Source organism: Prionailurus viverrinus, chromosome A2, assembly GCF_022837055.1.
Source record: "Prionailurus viverrinus isolate Anna chromosome A2, UM_Priviv_1.0, whole genome shotgun sequence".
Classification (NCBI taxonomy): Eukaryota; Metazoa; Chordata; class Mammalia; order Carnivora; family Felidae; genus Prionailurus; species Prionailurus viverrinus.
Window position 1 is genome coordinate 23,793,137 of NC_062562.1, and position 19,920 is coordinate 23,813,056.

Here is a 19,920-nt window from a genome sequence, read left to right on the forward strand (position 1 = left end):
CATAAGAGACTCTTAAAAACTGAGAACAAACTGAGGGTTGATAGGGGGTGGGAGGGAGGGAAGGGTAGGTGATGGGCATTGAAGAGGGCATCTTTTGGGATGAGCACTGGGTGTTGTATGGAAACTAATTTGACAATAAATTTCATATAATAAAAAAAAAAGAACTTTTATGTCATCTCAAAGGTTGTAACAACTTCTAATTATCTCATGTTTTCTTTCCCCAGTCATCTTCTATATACATCAAACACTTTGGTCATCTATTTAAGATGTGTAAGATGATCTCTCCTCACAAGAGGCAGATATGTATCAATAATGATAAACCAGCAGTCAGCACCTACTGTGTGACAGGTGCTGGTGATATTAAAGATTAATAAGAGGGGCGCCTGGGTGGCACAGTCAGCTAAGCGTCCGACTTCAGCCAGGTCACGATCTCGCAGTCCGTGAGTTCGAGCCCCGCGTCAGGCTCTGGGCTGATGGCTCAGAGCCTGGAGCCTGTTTCCGATTCTGTGTCTCCCTCTCTCTCTGCCCCTCCCCCGTTCACGCTCTGTCTCTCTCTGTCCCAAAAATAAATAAACGTTGCAAAAAAAAATAAATTAAAAAAAAGATTAATAAGATATGATTCCTGCACTCAAGAAATGCACAGTCTTGAGATATAGATAGGTGGATAAACATATAGATATAAAGATAGTAAAGTAACATTTAACGAGCACCTACAATGTGCCAGCCCTTACATGTATTCATGTATTACATATAATTCATCTATTACATGCATTACATTTAAGTTTATTCAAACCCTGTGAACTAGGTATTTACAACACAATATAATCCAGTCTATAACATTCTGAAGCAATAAAAAAGTGAGCCCAGGATGGTGCAGAGAAGGTCACTTTCAAGTTTGCACAGCTCAGTACAAACACCTGTGCCCCAACAAGTGACCTATAAAATGCCACCAAATGAGGTTTGATTCTGAAAAGAGAAGTCAATGGTTTGTAAAGGGAGCATGGACTTGCTTTACAAGGAGACCAACTGATGTGACCATAACTCTTGTTCATCCCCTCCTCACCTTTCTTCAAAGAAACATAAATGACATTTGTTGAGCCAAGTCTCATGCAAAGTGCTTTGTATAGGTCATTTCATTTAAGACCAAAGAAGAATAAACTTGCACAGGTGGATGGAAGGGTTTACAGGAAGCACGGAAAATTGCTGGCTAAAATTATATTGGGCCAGAAGTCTCCTATAAATTTCACTAGCATTCTTAGGTCTCTTACAAAAGCCCAGAACTTCTACTTGGAACACAACACGAGAGACAATTAACCCCATAAAACAATGCATATGAAAATGCAAAGGGAAGGAAATGATTGAGGTTAAAATAAAAGAGAAGGAAACCAACTTAATAAGAGAAAGAATAAGATTTTAAATGAAATCATAATGTGAGCCACATCAGAAACCTAAATAGAAAAGGAAAGTGTCAAAGAAAACAAATCACAGAGACAGAGAGGAGCCGGGTGGGAAGAAATGACTAGAAATTATTTTGACTTTTCTACAGAACAGTAGGTACAATGGTTCTCATTTCTGAGGTCACATCCCTCCTGAGGCCTTAGGCAAGCTACTTAGCTTCCCTGATGAAGTAATGGGACAATGTCAGCACCTACACCTCACAGGGTTGCTCTGAGGAGTAACTGAGTACAGGACTGAGCTTCGTGCCTGCACCAGACAGCCTTCTATTTTTTACCAGTGGCAGCAACAACACTGATGATTTATGCTATTAGCAGCACCCTGCCAGGGCCTCCCAAGATGACACTCCATCAACCTTTCTCTCTGTGTGCGACAGCCCTCGGACAGACCATGCTACACAGATTTCTCAAGAGGGTACTGTGATTTCAGGAAGTATGGTCATTTTAGACCATTCTCCTGAAGTCCCCTCACATTTGTGTCTGTGAGGCAACCAAGCAAGAAGGCAGCATGCAAAGATAACGACAGCCTACAAAGAGGGGAAAACATAATGAGTTCTTCCAAGAGATTTCAAGCCTTCTGGAGAATCATGTGTCATCACGTGTCAGAAGTCCCTGCTCAGCATAAGCATCCTCAAATCTCCACTAAACTCCGGTTATCCCTCTCCCTGTAACAATTGCTCAAGAGGCAGCCTAAGAATATCCATTGAGGTTAGCACCTGGCAGGTTTTTAAGGAGTCTCAAGCTTCCAGTGTGGAATTGGCAAAGATCCAGTCATGTGCAACATTTTGTCTTTTAAAGCAACTAAAGCTTGAGTCCTTAAAACCATCTAAATCTTGACATGCATCATAAAAGTACTGCAACAGAGACTCTTGGCAGGAACACCACTGGGTATCATGAAGCTATGGTGGAGTACCTACATTAAGTGTTATTTCTGCTGTCTAAGGCACAGTCAGGTTTTGCCTCTTCTTTGCTGTATGAACTCTGACAGAAGGACGAAGATCTCCATTGCCCTTTCAAAGAAAATCACCTTGCAATGCATTCCTATTTGGATGTGGATGGAAAAAAAGCAATGCTTTAAAGATCATTTGTCTAAACCAGGATTAATTTCCAGCATGCTAAAAAGTGCTCACAGGTGGTGAGGGAGCTCTTCATTCCAGGTTCAAGTGATTAAATCTAAAGAGGTTTTCTTTTTAGCAACTATTTAGAAAAATATGTTTAAGTCTGGCCAAGAAATATAAAAAGAAAGTGGCACTAATAAACCCAAAAGAAGCTAAGGTTAGAGAAGCAGCTGATCTCCACAAATAGGTTTCTGAGTGGGGGAGATACTGAGTGTTGATAAAGCATTTTCTTTGTGTATGATCACTGGCCCCAATATGCAGCACTTGAAGAACAGAGAAACTCTGCCACTCATCCGTGGAATTCTCTGCAAGAAGAGACCTTTCCTCCATTAATAACTTTTAAAAACATGCACTAATTCATGCTGGCAGTCCAAATCCTCCCATGAAACCTCATTAAGTGAATTTTAAACATATATGAGTTCAAACATATATGCGGATATGTTGAGTTCAAACATACATGTGGGATAAAGAGAAAAAACTCAAGTCTAGAGAAAATTGGGGAAGGGGGAAGGAGAGCAAACAAAATCCTATAGTCTAGACTTAAAGTTTTAGAATCAGGAAAAAAGGGCTAAACTAGAGGACTTGGTCAAGTGGGTCAAAAAATAAAGGTTTCAACTGCATAAAAAGCTAAATATGAGTTCAGACTTTTTAGTGCAATATACATAAATACTTGCTGCTATTTTAATATTTGCCTTTACTTGAGCTTTAGTAGGACTCTGCCTGAGGCAAGATTTTTTTAATAGTAATAATAAAAATACTTAATAGTACTTAGAGCAAAGCATGTGTGGTCATGATGTTTTAAAGGGGAGAAAGAAAGGTAATTCTGAACATCTGTGCTACATTTCCACACGATAAAACTACCACACTCCAAAATTATTCTGAAGTTTGATGGAGCTGGGGAAGGGGTGGATAACAGCTCATGTAGAGAAATGTTTATTGAAAAAACAGAAAGGGAGACTCAGAGGCCATCTGGGGGAAAGCAGGGACAACAACCTTTACAGTAAAATAGAACTGCTGATTAACAGTGAGAGTCCAGTAGTCAAAAAGGGAAGTTATGTGTCTTCTCAGATCCATAATTATTAACTCCATAAATACCAGAGAATCAAACATCTTTTATTTTCACAAAGTCCCGACCTTCCCACATGGTATCTTAGATCAAAACACCACCCCAAACCCTCCCTTAAATTTATTCTCTAGGACTTGCCTAATTTCCAACCCCACCTTTCCTGAGAGGGAAGGAGTGAGGGAAGGGGAGTCAGAAGTAGTTTCTTTCTCAATCTCTCTCTCTCTTCCTCTTTCTTTCTCTCTTCCTCTGTCTCACACACACACACACACACACACACACACACACACACACACACACACACACTCTTCTGTTTCTTTTCAGACTCCAGCCCACGTCTCCCCTCAGCACATCTGTTTCCTAGTTCAATCCCCTACAGGCAGTCTTTGGGTCAAGAATTATCATGACTGAGCTGCCCTTCCTCAGTAAAACAGAGTTTCAAGCAGGTGGGGCTGACAATTACTGTATTTGCCACAGCCACAGGCCAACCACCAGAAGGATGTGTCAATCATGCTACACCAATAGTTCACAGTCTGTGTGATTTTGCCCCCTGGGAGATATTTTTTCAATGTCTGGAGACATTTTTGGTTGTCACAACTGGGGAAAGGGGAAAGGTACTTTTTGCACCTAGTGATTAGAGGCCCAGGATACTGCTACTAAACATCGTACAATGCACAGGACAGCCCCACAACAAAGATTTATCCTGCCCCAAATGCCAATAGTGCTGAGATTGAGAAACCCTGGGCCACACCAAGGAAGCAAAATTTCAAAAATAGGTGGGGTCTTTTCCCAAAATTAACTATGTTCATACAGCTGACAACTCAGCCCACACGTTACCAAAACAGATCTGACTGCCTTAGAGGCTGAAGGAAGGACAGGTGGTAAGGGGATTTCTTGGTTGTTATCCTGACCAGGCCCTGGCTTTACCTAATTAAGAATACTTTCCACAGGAAAACCTAGCAAATCTATGGCATACCAACAATTACTACATGTAAGTATCTTTTAACATGACTTATTTATACACAGACAGTTTCTTTTTCAGGCCAGTTCCTTCAAAGAAGCCACAGATTTACTAAAGTATTGTGTAGGCCTAAAAACTGTCAGTAAGCACAGGCATTGGGGGGTGGGGGGAAGGAGGAGGAGTTGGAAGCTCTGTTTTAATTAGGTCAGTAATTCCTGGTTCTTTTGGAGTTTGAATGGCAATCTCCATTTCTCTGGCACTTTATAGGTTAGTGAATTCTTCCCACACAGTCCCTTTTTAACCCACAGGTTACCTCCCCAACACCCACTACTCTGGGAAGAGCTGCAGACTTTTGTGATAACTGGCAATACCCAAGGTGAGATGAAAAACACCAGCCTAATAATTGGAAAGGTATAAATACAGGCAGAACTGACAGGAAAAAATATTGTCTCTCATTAAAAAAAAAACCTCAAAAGCTATACAAAAATAGTGAGATTTGATATTCGAAATATAACAAATTGTACATATGCTTTTTACCAAACATCTTGATTCAAAAACTATTTACTTATCATCTAATTCAGGAGGCACCACACTTTTTCTTAAAAAATTTTTTAATGTTTATTTTTGAGAGGGAGAGAGAGAGAGACATACAGAGTGTGAGCAGGGGCAGGGGAGGGGCAGAGAGAGAGGGAGAAACACAGAACTCAAAGTGGGCTCAGGCTCCGTGCTGTCAGCATAGAGCCCAACATGGGGCTTGAACTCACGAACTGTGAGATCATGACCTGAGCTGAAGTAGGACGCTTAACCGACTGAGCCACCCAGGTGCCCCATGCACCACACTTTTTCTTAAAGGGACAAGTATTAAATATTTTAGGCTTTGAGGGCCAGGAGGTAAAATCAAAAGTTTTCTTTTTAGCAACTATTTAGATATTATACACACACACACACACACACACACACACACACACATATGTATTTAGGATATTATATATTTATATAAATATCTGAAATATAACCATTTAAAAATGTAAAAACTATTCTTAGTTCCCAGACAATAAAAAAACAGATGGTGAGCCATGTTTCCCCACAAGCTATAGTATGCCCACTCTTGATCTGATTGAGTAGTAAGTCTTTATATTTATTCTAAAGGCTCACTCATCTTTATTTCCTTTTTCTAAAAACCACTCATATATTATATATTTCCTTTATTAAGGAGGATTTGATTCATTCTTTATGTAAGTTACAATTGCTGTAACTATAAGCCAATCGTAGGGATTACCCAGCAAGCACTCACATTGCCTTATTTAACACTTTACCCAAAACATTTAAGACATTCTTCAACCTATGTGCCAAATTGGAAATACAAATAGTTTCCTCTTTCACATCTAAGCCAGAGTGGGTGGGAAAGTAGATTTTGCTCTATCAAATTTTAGCCACTTAGAAGAGCACTTATTAGGAAGTTATAAATACAGTTTTAATGTCTCACAACTGACATAGAGAGAAACCCAAAATACCCTACAAAAACTAGATATAAAGTAAAGTCAATTTGGGGAGGCCAAGCATTTCTTTTAGGCAATGAAATAATGACAGAGTTAAAACACTGAAAAGGAAGGCTAACTTTGAACAGATAAAATGGAGAAGGACAGCTCTAAGCACCTACTGTTCTCCTTATTCTCTATTCACAAAAATTCATCTATTCCCTAGGAATTCATGGAGGGCCTAGATGTGCAGTACTGTTCTTCATATTTTAAGATAGTACTTTAACTTTTATGAGCCACAAGTGGACTAAGGAGATCCAGTTCGGACGCTGCACTCTGCATGGCACTATTTAACCTTTCCACTGCCCAGTGACCTCACAGATTTACAGTCCTGGATTCAACAAGTCCTGATAAGATGTAGCAAGAAAAAAAAAAATCAGAGCTTTTGCATTATTTTTCTCCTTTTTGGCATTTATGGAGAAAATATCCCTGAGCAAGAAGTCAGAAGACTAGAATTCTAGTCTCTGGTCTACCCAGGAATTATCCCTGGCATCATCAAAGAGTGGGTAGGAACAGGTGCCTGGAAACAGCAGGCCTAAATTTGAATCCCAAATCCATCACTACTTGCTCTAAGAAGCTAAACCAGACACCACCCATTTGGGCCTCAGCCTCCTCATCTGAGAGGCAGGAAACCACTACCCACCTCAGAGTATTGCTGGGAGCATTAAGTGGCACTCCTTGGAAATTGATGAGCACAGGCTGATGCTCATGAGTGTCCAGAAAATATTACTTGTCATCACTTCTTAATTTCTCTGAGCCTCAGTTTCCTCACAGGATTACCAGGAGTTTCATAGGAAAGCATTAAAATGGAGTGTGTTCTTTGAGCCCTGATTGGGGTGAGCTTGAGCCCTGCTTCACATGAGCCCTGCTTCTCTCTCTCTCTCTCTCTCTCTCTCTCTCTCTCTGCCGCTCGTGGTATTCTCTCTCTCTCCTGCTCTCTCTGCCCTTCACTCACTTGTGCCCCCTCTCTCTCAAAAAAATGAAATGAGATGAAATGAAATAAGACAAAACAAAACAAAGCAAACTAAAATAAAATAAAACAAAACAAAACAAAACAAAACAAAACAAAACAGGAGTGTGCTGTATAAACTACGAAGCCTCCTTCCTATGCAAGGTACTAGCTGATGTTCCATCCAAGACAGGTAGGACCTTGGTAGAGTTGAGTTGTCTCATCTTCCCATTGCCACAGCTTGTGACATACTGAAGTATGAGTACTTTCTCACCACTGAGTTTTCATTTGTGGTGCCTGGTTTCACCAAATGATGACAATAATAAATTAGGTCAGTTGCCAAAATAATATTTTTCAAAAAGCCATCACACCCAAGGTAGAGCAAGAGGACAGGGCAATGAGAACAGTAATGAGAGTCTCTCCTAGCATAACTACGTGACATTCTCCCCCATCCCTGTCACCTCCCCTCACCTCCCTCTACCCTACCACTTTCTTTTCTCAGCAGGTTCCAAAATGCCTTGTGCCTAATGGCTCCCTAGGGCTCCACCAGTCTCTGTTACTGTAAAAAGCAATCAATGGTACTCATTAAAATCAATATGGGGTAAAATCTGAACCATTTCAAATTAGCATGCAGTGTTCAAACTAAAGGATGTATTAGAATTTAAAGATAAGACAAATGATGCTAAACAGAAACAGGAACAGGTACATTCTCTTTGTCATTAGAAATTTGTGGGTAAAAGTTATGAAATACTGCTTTTGGAAATGTTGTTCATAAGAATCCAGACCGAGTGCTTTCCTGTAAACTTGTTTCATTGGCATTCATCATGTACAGAGAGCTTGGAGAAAATGGAATTCAGTGAGAACAAAGAGAATCTGTATCAAGTTGGTATCAGTCAATGAAATTTCCATGTAATCTCAAAAGATATATTCAAAATTAAATGCTTAGAAAAGAAGCATGAAAGAAAAGTATGCAGTTCCTAAGGTCACCTCTTAAACAACAGTAGGACTAAATGACATGGCAGGCTTTGGAACGATCACAGAGACTGGGGCTTGGTAGCCACAAATGATCAAGTTTGTGTGAAAATAACAGCAACAACAAACATGTGACCAATAGTCAGAAAATGTCTTGTCCACTTAGGCAGAACTTCACAATCATTTCCTCAGCCACATTCTCAACCTTGGTTGGATAGCTCCAGCAGGATCTCATCAAACTCAACACATTCAAGTCTTTCTTCAACCCTAGTGCCTCTTGCAGACCACTCCCATTTACTCACTATCCCCCCATCTGCCTGCACCCAGGCCCACAAAGGCTGCCTGCTCCTCACAGCTCTCAGCACTGGATTCCCAAGTTGTCAAGGTCCTGCCTGCAAGCAGAGATGACCTTTCCCTTCAGCTTCTGGGGCTACCGCCCAGATTCAGACTCTTGGTGACCTGAACAACCATGGTATTCTTCTAACTAGTCTCCATGCCTCCTCCTCCCCAATCCAGTATCAATTAGCACTAACAATCTTTTCTGATCATGCCATTCTCCGGGAAAAACTCCTTCAAAGGCTGCCCAGAGCCTACCGAGTAAAAGCCAATCCCCTGTGTCACACATTCAGGGCCCTCAGCAACCTGACCTCAAACCACCTATTCAGCCTTATTTCTTTTCCTTCCTGATAGGTGGAGTTTCAACTGTTCCAGACTCATGGCACCCCCAAACCCACCACAGTTCCTGCCTCTGAGGCCTGGCTCAGCCATCTCTTTTCCAATCATATTTCTCCACCACCCCTGTGTGTTGAAATTCTTCCTGCCTTTGAAGACCAGCTCTGTATTGGATGAAGCCAGTCATCAGCCTCCTGCCTCTAAGCTGCACTGCGTGTAAGTGCCATCCAATGTCCTCTTAGTACACCACCCTGAGAAATAGTAGCATGTGATGGTGACAGGTATAGACTCTGGAGCCAGACATCCAAGGTTCTGATCTTGGCTCTAGCATTTGCTTTGTGTGACTGGAAATAATTACTTACTTCTTTGTGCCCAGTCTCTTTATCTGTGTGATGGGAATGATGAAAACAGTATTTATGTAGTACAGAACCTATCACAAATTAAGCCTCAGTAAGTGTGAGCTGGTTCTCTTACTGCCCACCTGAATCCTTGAACAAGACCACAAACTTGGCTAAGGTGCCCCCACAGCATATGGATGTTCGGCAAGCATTCTATGACATCCAACACAGTTTCAAAAAAAACGAAAAGAAAACTTCCAGTTAGGGTTACACTCAAGTTCCTGCTCCATGCTAAACACAGAGCAATGATAGAGAAAACATAAAAGAGCATGGCACTACAATCATTATGAACCACCCCTCCAATACTGGCAAAATAAATCACAGAGAAATTCTCTAGTTGTTTTTTAATTATTTTTTCATTCTTTCAAACATTTACTGAGCACCTGCAGGCAATATTTGAGGCCTGGGAATATGGATAAGATGTAGTAATCAGGTAAGAAACTCACTTTATTAAAAAAGAGAGCAATTGTTAGATTCTATAATATATATATATGAAATAACTCTTGCAAGAGAAAGTATGTAAAATGTTTACATGGCCAATGGTGTTTAGGAATATTTTCTGTGATAAGCTTTGTTGGTAGAAATAGAACATGTTAAATCTGTAGAATCAGAATTAGAAATGCCTGCATCGGCAAAATCATGGTTCAGCCAGCAGAACTAGAGACAAGTTTATGTTACAAAAAGACCATGTGGTTTTTAGATAAGGGTGACTACGATGGAGTTTAAAAGTTTGAGCAAAGATCATATAGTGGAGGTTTGAGCCATCAGTAAAAGGACTTCCTAGGTCCTGAGCTCAAGAACTTCTAGGTCACAGACTTTGCCTTGGTGGATCTCCCACTGGCTCGGAGACAACCTGGATAAATAAATGAAGAAAGCAAGAATTCATGTTGCCCTGCCCTCCTCCTCCCTGCCCCAATGACAGCATGGTGGGAAGCCCAGGCCCAGTCTCCTGAGGGCTTTATTGGTCCTGGGTTGGTAGTAATTGTGGCACCCAATGACTTGAGTGCTCTTCAGCTCTTGCTACCAAAGATGGGCAAGTAGCCCAAAGTGATTAAGCATAGGGAATCAACAGACATGTCAGCACAACATATGTCCATTCCCTTCAAAAACCTACAGTGCAATGAATGCAGAGACTCCTGACCCTTCGAAGGACCAGCGAGAAAATATTAAGGGGAGTGAATATAGGGGGATTTGGTATATAAAACCACTTTTTCTTTAACTAAATCAATAGGATTTTGGGTACTTGATTACCAAAATCTTTACAAGGAACAATATGTTCTCTGCAGAAAAAGCTAAAGAACAAGGTAAACTATTACCACATCAAATAATGTCTTATCAAATCAACCTGTATCCAAAGTATCACACAACACTAGTGAGTAATGCTGTGTTTCAGCCAACACTTCAGCTCACATTAGCACATCAGTTGTAGTTCTTGGGCAATAGTTTTGGTATTCCAAATAAGTTGAGATCATAATCTTTTTGTTGTTGTTTCCTGCCAGGCGAAGAAGTGGTTTCGCCCTCAGCCTTTTCCAGACCACCGAAAGATAACAAGACACTAAAGCAACCTGACCCTCCCCATGTGCAACTCCTGCCAACTCAAAATCTCCTCAAACAATAGCCTAAACAAAACCAATATTCCAGGAGATGAGGTTTATATGAGATCCAACACCTCTGCCTGAGAATGAGTCATAAAACCACTAGCACTCTATTCCCCAGCATTACGCCATCTAGCCCCAACTGGGTTGAACCACTCAAAATGAAAAAGAAATCAGGAACACACTGAACTTAAAACCTCAAGTACACTTTAAATCCTGTTTTAAATTCATTTAAATTAACAGAGATCAGGCTACTTCTTTATTCAAGCTGGGCTATTCTTACCGCTTTAATTCCAAAAGTAGTCAGCCACATTTTTCCACTAAAAAGTAAAAAAATACCCTGACAGAAGAACATTCTAAAACTCAGTAGAAAATATGGAAACAGCTTACAATAAACTTTGCCTTCTAGAATAACTAATGGAGGAAATTACCCAGTTATTTGGCCATGGGAAACAACTAATTGTATATTTTTACGTATTTTGCAGGTCACAAATTAAAAGCACACTTTTTATTTTCTAGCATAGCATTTTTCCAAAGTGTTTAAAAAGAACACCAGTGCAGCAAGACAAAAGCAAATTAAATGGGCTTGAGGAACTTCCCCTTCCTGGGAATGACTGACACACACTTGCATATTAAGGAGTCTGAGGAGTCCTACAGTAAACTCTGTGGAATCCAGCATTTTCCCAAATTCATTTGGCCCTGCAGCCCTTTTTCTCTCATAGGACTTTATCAACATCCTACAAAATGGCTGTTCTGCAGAGCACATTTTGGGAAAGATTCCTCTAGAAAAGGGATCAATGAAATGGTTTTAGAGCTGAAAGTCTGGAGTCGGCCAGGTTCAAATAACAGCTTCACCACTTATTAGCTGTGGGACACTGGGCAAGCTTCTAAGTGCCACCCGTCCCTCAGCTCCTCCAGGTAAAATGGGCAAAATAATAGAACCTACCTCCTAGGCATGGGTCTTTTCACATGACTGGAAGAATCTTCTGAGAGCTTCACATGGCCTGTTCCTTTTTGTCATGCAAGTCTCAGTTCACAATATCACCCCCTGCAAGAGGCCTTCCCTGATCACGCAATAATCAAGTTGGCCCCACCCAGGTCACTAGTTCTTCATCCTCTTGTTTTCTTCATGATGCTTCTCTGTTTATTTTTTTTTTTAACGTTTATTTATTTTTGAGACAGAGAGAGACAGAGCATCAACGGGGGAGGGTCACAGAGAGAGGGAGACACAGAATCTGAAACAGGCTCCAGGCTCTGAGCTGTCAGCACAGAGCCCGACACGGGGCTCGAACCCACGGACTGTGAGATCATGACCTGAGCCGAAGTCGGACGCTTAACCGACCGAGCCACCCAGGCGCCCCGATGCTTCTCTGTTTAACTGTTAAATTACATTTCACCCCGACAGAATACAAGCACAATGAAGTCAAACTTTATTAGTTACTACTGCTTTATCCCCAAACAGATCCTCATTAAATGCTCACTGAATGGATGGATAAATGAATGAATGAGGTGGTTGTGAGAGTTAAATAGGAATCAATGTAAAGCATTCTTCAAAGCGACTTGACACATAAGCATCTATCCATATGCTGATATGAAAACTTTCAATGAATGATGACTGGTTGAGGAACTCATAATTCTTGCACTATTTAACTTGCCTCTTCATGATGTATTGTGGGAAAACATTTCCTGGCATTTATTCAGAGATGTGGTGAATGGGCTTTACGGATGGGGTGACAGAGGTGTAGGCCCTGGGGGTAGCATTTGCTGATTTCTGTGGTGTAAATACTCCCACCAAGACTAATTTCAAGTTATCAATGGTTTAAAAGCAGGCTCACAAAATTCCTGAAAATGTAGCAAATGGCTTTCTGAAGCCAGAATAATCCTTCTCTTGGGGAAGGTCCTTTCAGAGCTCCAAATCTTGTTTGTTAAGTTTAAAATGAGATTTTTTTTATATAGAGACATCTTTTCTACATGCTCCCTTCTTGGTAAGCAAAGAAAAAGGCAATCCACTGACTTTTATCTGATACTTAAGGAAACTAGCTGGATGTGTTGGGCTACATTTTCTGTACCACTCTCTGTGGGCTCTTTGACTGATGTTTAAGACTTTGAACATGACCTATTTCCATGCCAGACCACTGGGAGGACAAGCTAATCTCATAAAACACAAATTGAACTGTGTTTAGATTCATTTAAATGGAGGCATCCACACAGTAGCAAGGCACCATCTACTTAGTGCTACCAATGAGCAGAATTCAATAACAGAAAGGGAATGACTCTACCCTGACCACAAGACCCCAACATGGAGTCAAGGTCAATGCTGCAGATAGAGGTTTCTCTGGCATCACTGCCCTGCTGTACATGCAACATGACCCCTTGGTACCCAAAATAAAGCAGCAGCTTTTTTTTTTCAACTATGGTGATCTCCTAGCTATAGTTCTAAGATAACAAAACCAAAATTTCAAAATCCAGTCATTCTATGTGCAAGGGATTACATGCCAGCAGTTATTGCTCCTCTTCTGTGGAGTAAGGCAGGAAGAGATTAGTTTCTGCTCCACTGTATTAGCTATTTATTGCTGTGTAACAAATTATCCCCAAATTCAGCAGCTTAAAACAACACACATTTATTATATCACAGTTTCTGGGGATCAGGGATCCAGGCATAGCTTAGCTGGGTCCTTTGCTTCATAGTCTTTCACAAAGCTGCAGTCAAGGTGTCAGCCCAGGGCCTGTCATCTTATCTGAAAGTTGCACTGGGAAAAGATCCACTTCCAACCTCACAAAATAGTTGTTGTCAATTTTCAGTTCTTTGTGGCTGTTTGAGTGAGGGTCTCAGTTCCTCACTGCATGTTGACTAGAGGCTACTCTCAGTCCCTCACCACATGGGCGTCTCTCCATAGCAGCTTGCTTCATCAAAGCAGCAAGGTGAGAGCACAAAAAAGTTGGCTAACAAGATGGAAATAAGTCTTATGTAATCTAATCATAGAAGTCACATTGGCATCCTATTTCTTTCACCATATTCTATTGTTTAGTCACTAGGTTCAGCCTATACTCAAGGATGTGGATTTACACAAATGCATGAATTCCAAGAGGTACAAATCATTGGGGGCCATCTTAGAAGTTTGCCCATGACATTCATTCTTCCCATTCCATTATGGATGGGAAGACCCAGGCCCAACAAAACATCTCTTTAAGCATCTCAATACAAAACCAAGTCATGTGGTTTCCCAAGCATGTTGCTAATGTCTCATGAAAATAAAACAAGGGAGAATAGGTAAGGGGGACATTAAGTCTGAAGACACAAAAGTCTGCTCAAATGTTTTAAACAAATATACTCTACATCAGAGAAAACTCCCAGGAGTATCTGCATTAGCAAGCCCCATCATGGATGCCATGTATTCTGAACAACCAAACAAGTAACTCACGAGAACTGCCCATCCAGGGTGCCTGGGTGGCTCAGTTGGTTGAGCATCCAACTTCAGCTCAGGTCATGATTTCACAGCTCATGAGCTCAAGCCCTGCATTGGGCTCTGTGCTAACAGCTCAGAGCCTGGAGCCTGCTTCAGATTCTCTCTCTCTCTCTCTCTCTCTCTCTCTCTCTCTCTCTCTCTGCCTCTTCCCTGCTCATTTGCATGCATGCACGCACGCTCTCTCTCTCTCTCTCTCTCTCTCCCCCAAAAATAAATAAACATTAAAAAATAAAATAAAATAAAAAACAAGAACTGCTCATCCAAAAAGGTATATGATGCCAAAAATCTAGTTTGGCCTGAATGTAAATATCTTTTGGAATTTTTATTTATTGCTATAGCATATTTTTAAATATACTTAATGCCATGTTATTGCTTCCTATTTTCTGTGAGATCTGTGTCTCCCATAGCATTTTGCCTACACGGTACTTTTGAGATCCATATCCACCATAGTGGCAAGAAACCGTTATAAAAATTTCAAGCCTTGGCTATCACCCACATTTTGTATAAGCTCTATCCAACTACATATCCTCAGATATCTGTGCATCCCAACATTCAAGAGTGGTGGCAGGCCAGAGAGGCTGCCTCTGAAGGACTTCAAATGATTTTAATCCACTAAGTATAAAATGCATACTCAGAAAACCTGGAACAGTTTGTCTTAGACAAAAGAAAATGCAGACAAAGATGGTCTTAAACCTAAGTGTTCAAAACTGGTCTGCACATTTTACCATTCTTCCTGGAAAGATCCATATGCTTTACTTTCTACAAATGTTACCCCAATTCAGCTATGAAAATATGTAAGTTCATTGTTTTGCTAATCACCTATTTCTTTTCCTCCTTTAGAGAGATGATATTTGATAACCATCTAAACCCTGAAACTATGGCCATCTGTGGGAAAGTAGTTGTAAGCCACCTTAGAATTGGCATGTGCTGCACATACTTGGATCCCGAATACGTGTCGAGTAACAATGGAACATATGTATGGTGAGCAGAGAGAAGAACTAATGCAAAATTCTAGTTTAAAGGTGATAAGCAGATAGGAAGACTATAAAACAGACGCCAGGAAATTTTGTTAAGGCTGCAGATATCTTCCAACCTGTGAAAATAACCTGGTAACATGTTTTCACTTGTAAAATATGGCTTTGAGGAAATAGAGTAAATATCCTTACCTCTCTAAGATGTATGTTTTCCTTTTCTTTCTGATCTAAAATCACTTCCAAGTGGCTGACTTGAGACTCAGCCTCTGCCATCCGCCGTGTCCGCTCATTGTCATCCTCAAGACTTTTAGAAGGCAAACCTTTACTTTGCAACATCTCGAGAAGCTTTTTAATAGACTCGTCTCGGGCGTTGAGGGTCTGTTTCTGTGTTTCAATTCTCAATTCCATTTCCTCCAAGGTCTTCCTTAAAAGGAACAGCTCCTTAGCTTGTCTGTCATGCTCAGCTTGGAGCCGCCGGAAGTTCTCTTCAGTCAGCTCAATGGTGAAGTGTTCGGCTCCACGGTTGCCACTCTCTTGCTGCAGGAGGTGATTGAGGTCTCTCTGGGTTCGAAGCTCATCCTGAAGGGCTTGGATTGTCAACTGCAGGTGCTGTGATAGAAAGATGGAGCAGGAGAGGAGAAAGAAGGGGACAAAGTCAATGGAAATGCCAAGTGCTTTTTGCTGCTACCACACTATGAAGATGGAATGTTAATCACGAGGTCCAGAGGGCCAGCCGTGAAGTCCTCCAGGGTGACTTCAGAAGCATGGTACAGCACATGGAGAGGGGGAAATTAATTCAATGATGCTTTCTGAATGTCTTAGGAGAAGAGAAATGTACACATACACAGAAACAGTATATTAGTGTCAGTCACAGGGAAATTATACATCTAAAGAGATTGAACTGAGTAAGTGGAAAGGGTTAGAAGGGAAAGTCTCACAAACACACCTTCTTTATGCCCGCAATGCTCCAGACTCAGTATTCCCTGTTTCCTAAGGTGTTCTTTATTCTACTATCCATTATTTTCCATCAGAAATGCATTTCCATTTAAAAAATGAAAATAATAGCATCCACTACAAGTAGACACAAACGAGGACTTTATTTTTTACAAATAAAGCTGTGAACAGGTTTAGTAAACAGGATTACTGCATCTGCAAGCAAAAGGGAACAAATGCAGACAGGGACAGACACAAACACACAAGGAGGTGAGGCTGTGCAGAGCAAAACAAACAAGCTGCAAACAGTGGACCAACCTTGGTTCTTCGGGCATCCAGTAACTGAACAGCATGGGAAATGGAAAACAAAAATGAAGCAAAAAATCAACACAAAGAAAAGTTCAGTGCAAGCAAAGGATATTTAACAGAAAGAATCAACATAAAGTACCTTCACGGAGAAAAAAAAGAAAAAAATAAAAACAACTGCTAATCACAGCAAAGACCCATAATCTACACAAAATCTATAGCACTGCTGTTTGATAAATGTGATCAAAAGAAAGAAAAAAAGAAGAAGAAGTTAGGTCAATTCCAACTTTTGTTTTCCTAAGTCTCTCTGACCTAGGAACCCAAAGTCTTTGGTATATTACCAGGGACGAAAGCAAAACATTCCACAAGTACCCACATATTATTCCAGGTCACTATTTTAACCAAAATCAGAGTGAAAACACCAGAGAAACAAAATAGTTACTGGTTATGAGAAAATAAACAGTTGCTTGACAACAGTTGGTAAATTCTGCAACACCTTCCCAATAGAGCCAACCCCCAGGCTGGTCAGAATAGGCAGCCATAAGCCTGAAGGCATTTTTGTCCTAGGAACAAACCAGGATGCTTCCAAAACAGCAGTTCCTCATTCAATCACCAAATACACACTCCTACCTGTAGACCAGATACAAAGTTAGGGGAGGGAAAAAAAAATGAGCACAAAATGAAAAAGTGGGCAGAGGACCTGAATAAACATTTTTCTAAAGAAGACATACAGATGGTCAACAGGCACATGAAAAGATGCTCAATATCACTAATCATCAGGAAAATGCAAATTAAGACCACAATGAAATATCACTTCACATCAGTCAGAGTGGTTATTATCAAAAAGTAAAGAAATAACAAGTGTTGGCAAGGTCATGGAAAAAAAAGGGAACCCTAAGCACTATTGGTGGGAATGTAAATTGGTGCAACCACTGTGGAAAACAGTACAGAGATTTATCAAAAAGTTAAAAACAAAAATAGAACTGCCATCTGATCCAGTGATTCCACTACTGAATATTTACCCAAAGAAAACGAAAATACTAATTCAAAAGATATATGCAACCTTATGTTTACTGCAGCATTACTTATAATAGCCAAATATTGAAGTAACCTAAGTGTCCATCGATAAACAGATAAAGAAAATATGTGTGTGTGTATACATACACACTCAACCATACAGAAGAATGAGACCTTGTAATTTGTGACAACATGGATGGACATAAAGGGTATTATGCTAAGTAAAATGAGTCAGAGAAAAACAAAACCATATGATTTGACTTATACACAGAATCTAAAAAATAAAACAATGAACAAACAGAAACAGTCTCATAAATACAAAGAACAAACTGGTGGTTGACAAGGGAAGGAGTATAGGGGTGATAGGTGAAATAGGTGAGGGGATTAAGAAGTACAAACTTCTAATTATAAAATAAGTCACAGAGATGAAAGTACAGCACTGAGAAAATAGTATTGTAATAACATTGCATGGTGACAGATGAGAAAATAAAAAAAAAAGAAACCCTATACTTTTAAGCCAGCCATTTCCCTTCCTCCTTCCTATCCCCAGGCCCTGGAAACCTCTAGTTTACTTTTTGTCTCTATGTATTTACCTAGTCTGGATATTCATATCCATGGAAGTATGCAATACGTTGCTTTTTCATGTAGCATGCTTTCAAGGCTCATCCATGTTGTAGCACGTATCCATACTTAATTCATTTTACAGGTGAATATTATTCCATTATAGAACCATACCACATTGCATTATCCATTCATCAGTTGATTCATATACAAATATCCATAGTAGCCAAAAAGTAGAAACAATTTATATGTCAATCACCTGATGAATGAATAAATAAAATGCAGTATATCCACACAATGGAGTATTATTTAGTCATACAAATCAATGAAGTACTGATACACATTGTATCACTATAGCATAGATAAACCTTAAAAACATTATGCCATGTGAAAGAAGCCAGTCACAAGAAACCACATGTAGTAGGACTCCATTGATATGAAATATCCAGAATAAGCAAATCTGCAGACAGAAAATAAATTGGTGACTGACAAGGTGGCTAGAGTAGGGGGAATGGAGGGTGACTACTACAGGGTATGGGATTTCTTTTGGGGGTGATGAAAATTCCTGGAAGTAGATAGTGGTGTTGATTGTACAACTTTGTGAATATACTAAAAACCAATGAATTTTACATGTTAGAGGTGGGAATTGTATGCTACGTAAATTGTATCTCAATAAATCTGCCACAAAGAAACATGAGGTGAGATTATAAGGTAATATAACCTCCCTCCACCAGCTCCCCATCCCAAAATCACATCAAAACAAAGTCCACGGGAGTATTGACAGCCTTCGGCCCAGTAATGTGACTGCTGCCAAACCTCTTCGGAACAGACAGTGCAACTGTCAAGTCATTTAAATATTCTTGATGATGGCAAATATTTTCTTTGATGAAGTATAATTAACATATAGTATCCCATCAGTTGCAGGTGTATGTAATAGTTATTTCATATTTTTGTACATTACAAAAATGATCCCATAAGTCTAGTTACCATCTGTCACCATACAAAGTTATTACAATATTATTGACTATATTCCCTATGCTGTACATTGTATCCCTGTGACTCATTTATTTTATAACTAGAAGTTTGTACTTCTTTTTTTTTAATTTTTTTTAAATTTTTTTTTCAACGTTTATTTATTTTTGGGACAGAGAGAGACAGAGCATGAATGGGAGAGGGGCAGAGAGAGAGAGGGAGACACAGAATCGGAAACAGGCTCCAGGCTCTGAGCCATCAGCCCAGAGCCTGACGCGGGGCTCGAACTCGCAGACCGCGAGATCATGACCTGGCTGAAGTCGGACGCTTAACCGACTGCGCCACCCAGGCGCCCCGAAGTTTGTACTTCTTAATCCTCTGCACCTACTTTACCTGCTTCCACCAACACTGATCCACTCTGGTAGCCAAGAATCTGTTTCCTGTATCTAAGAGTCTGTTTCTGTTTTGTTTGTTCATTTGTCTCGTTTTTCAGATTCCACATATAAGTGAAATCATAAAATATTTGGCTTTGTCTGACTTATTTCATTCAGCATAATACCCTCTAGATCCACCCATGTTGTCACAAATGGCAAGATCTCATTCTTTTTTTATGGCTGAGTAATATTTCATTGGGAGATATACACACACACACACACACACACACACACACACATACATACACACACACCTTATCCATTCATCTATTATGGACACTTAGGTTGCTTCCAATATCTTGGCTATTGTAAATAATTCTGCCATAAACATAGGAGTGCATATATCTCTTCTAATCGGTGTTTTTGTTTTCTTCAGATAAATACCCATAAGCAGAATTACTGGATCATATGGTAGTTCATAGTTCTCTTTAATTTTTTGAGGAGCCTCCATACTATTTTCCATAGTGGTTGCACCAATTTACATCCCACCAACAGAGTAGAAGGGTTCCCTTTTCTCGATATCCTCAACAACACTT

The 19,920-nt window shown here is 40.1% G+C and overlaps 1 protein-coding gene across 1 annotated transcript in view; it reads right to left on the reverse strand.

Annotated features, from left to right (window-relative positions):
* Positions 1-19,920, reverse strand: part of ERC2 (ELKS/RAB6-interacting/CAST family member 2) — an 887,162-nt gene that overhangs the window by 735,050 nt on the left and 132,192 nt on the right. The window contains exon 2 of the mRNA XM_047850845.1: positions 15,354-15,770. Within this exon, the coding sequence (XP_047706801.1) occupies positions 15,354-15,770 (417 nt within the window). The remainder of the gene's footprint in view (positions 1-15,353; positions 15,771-19,920) is intronic.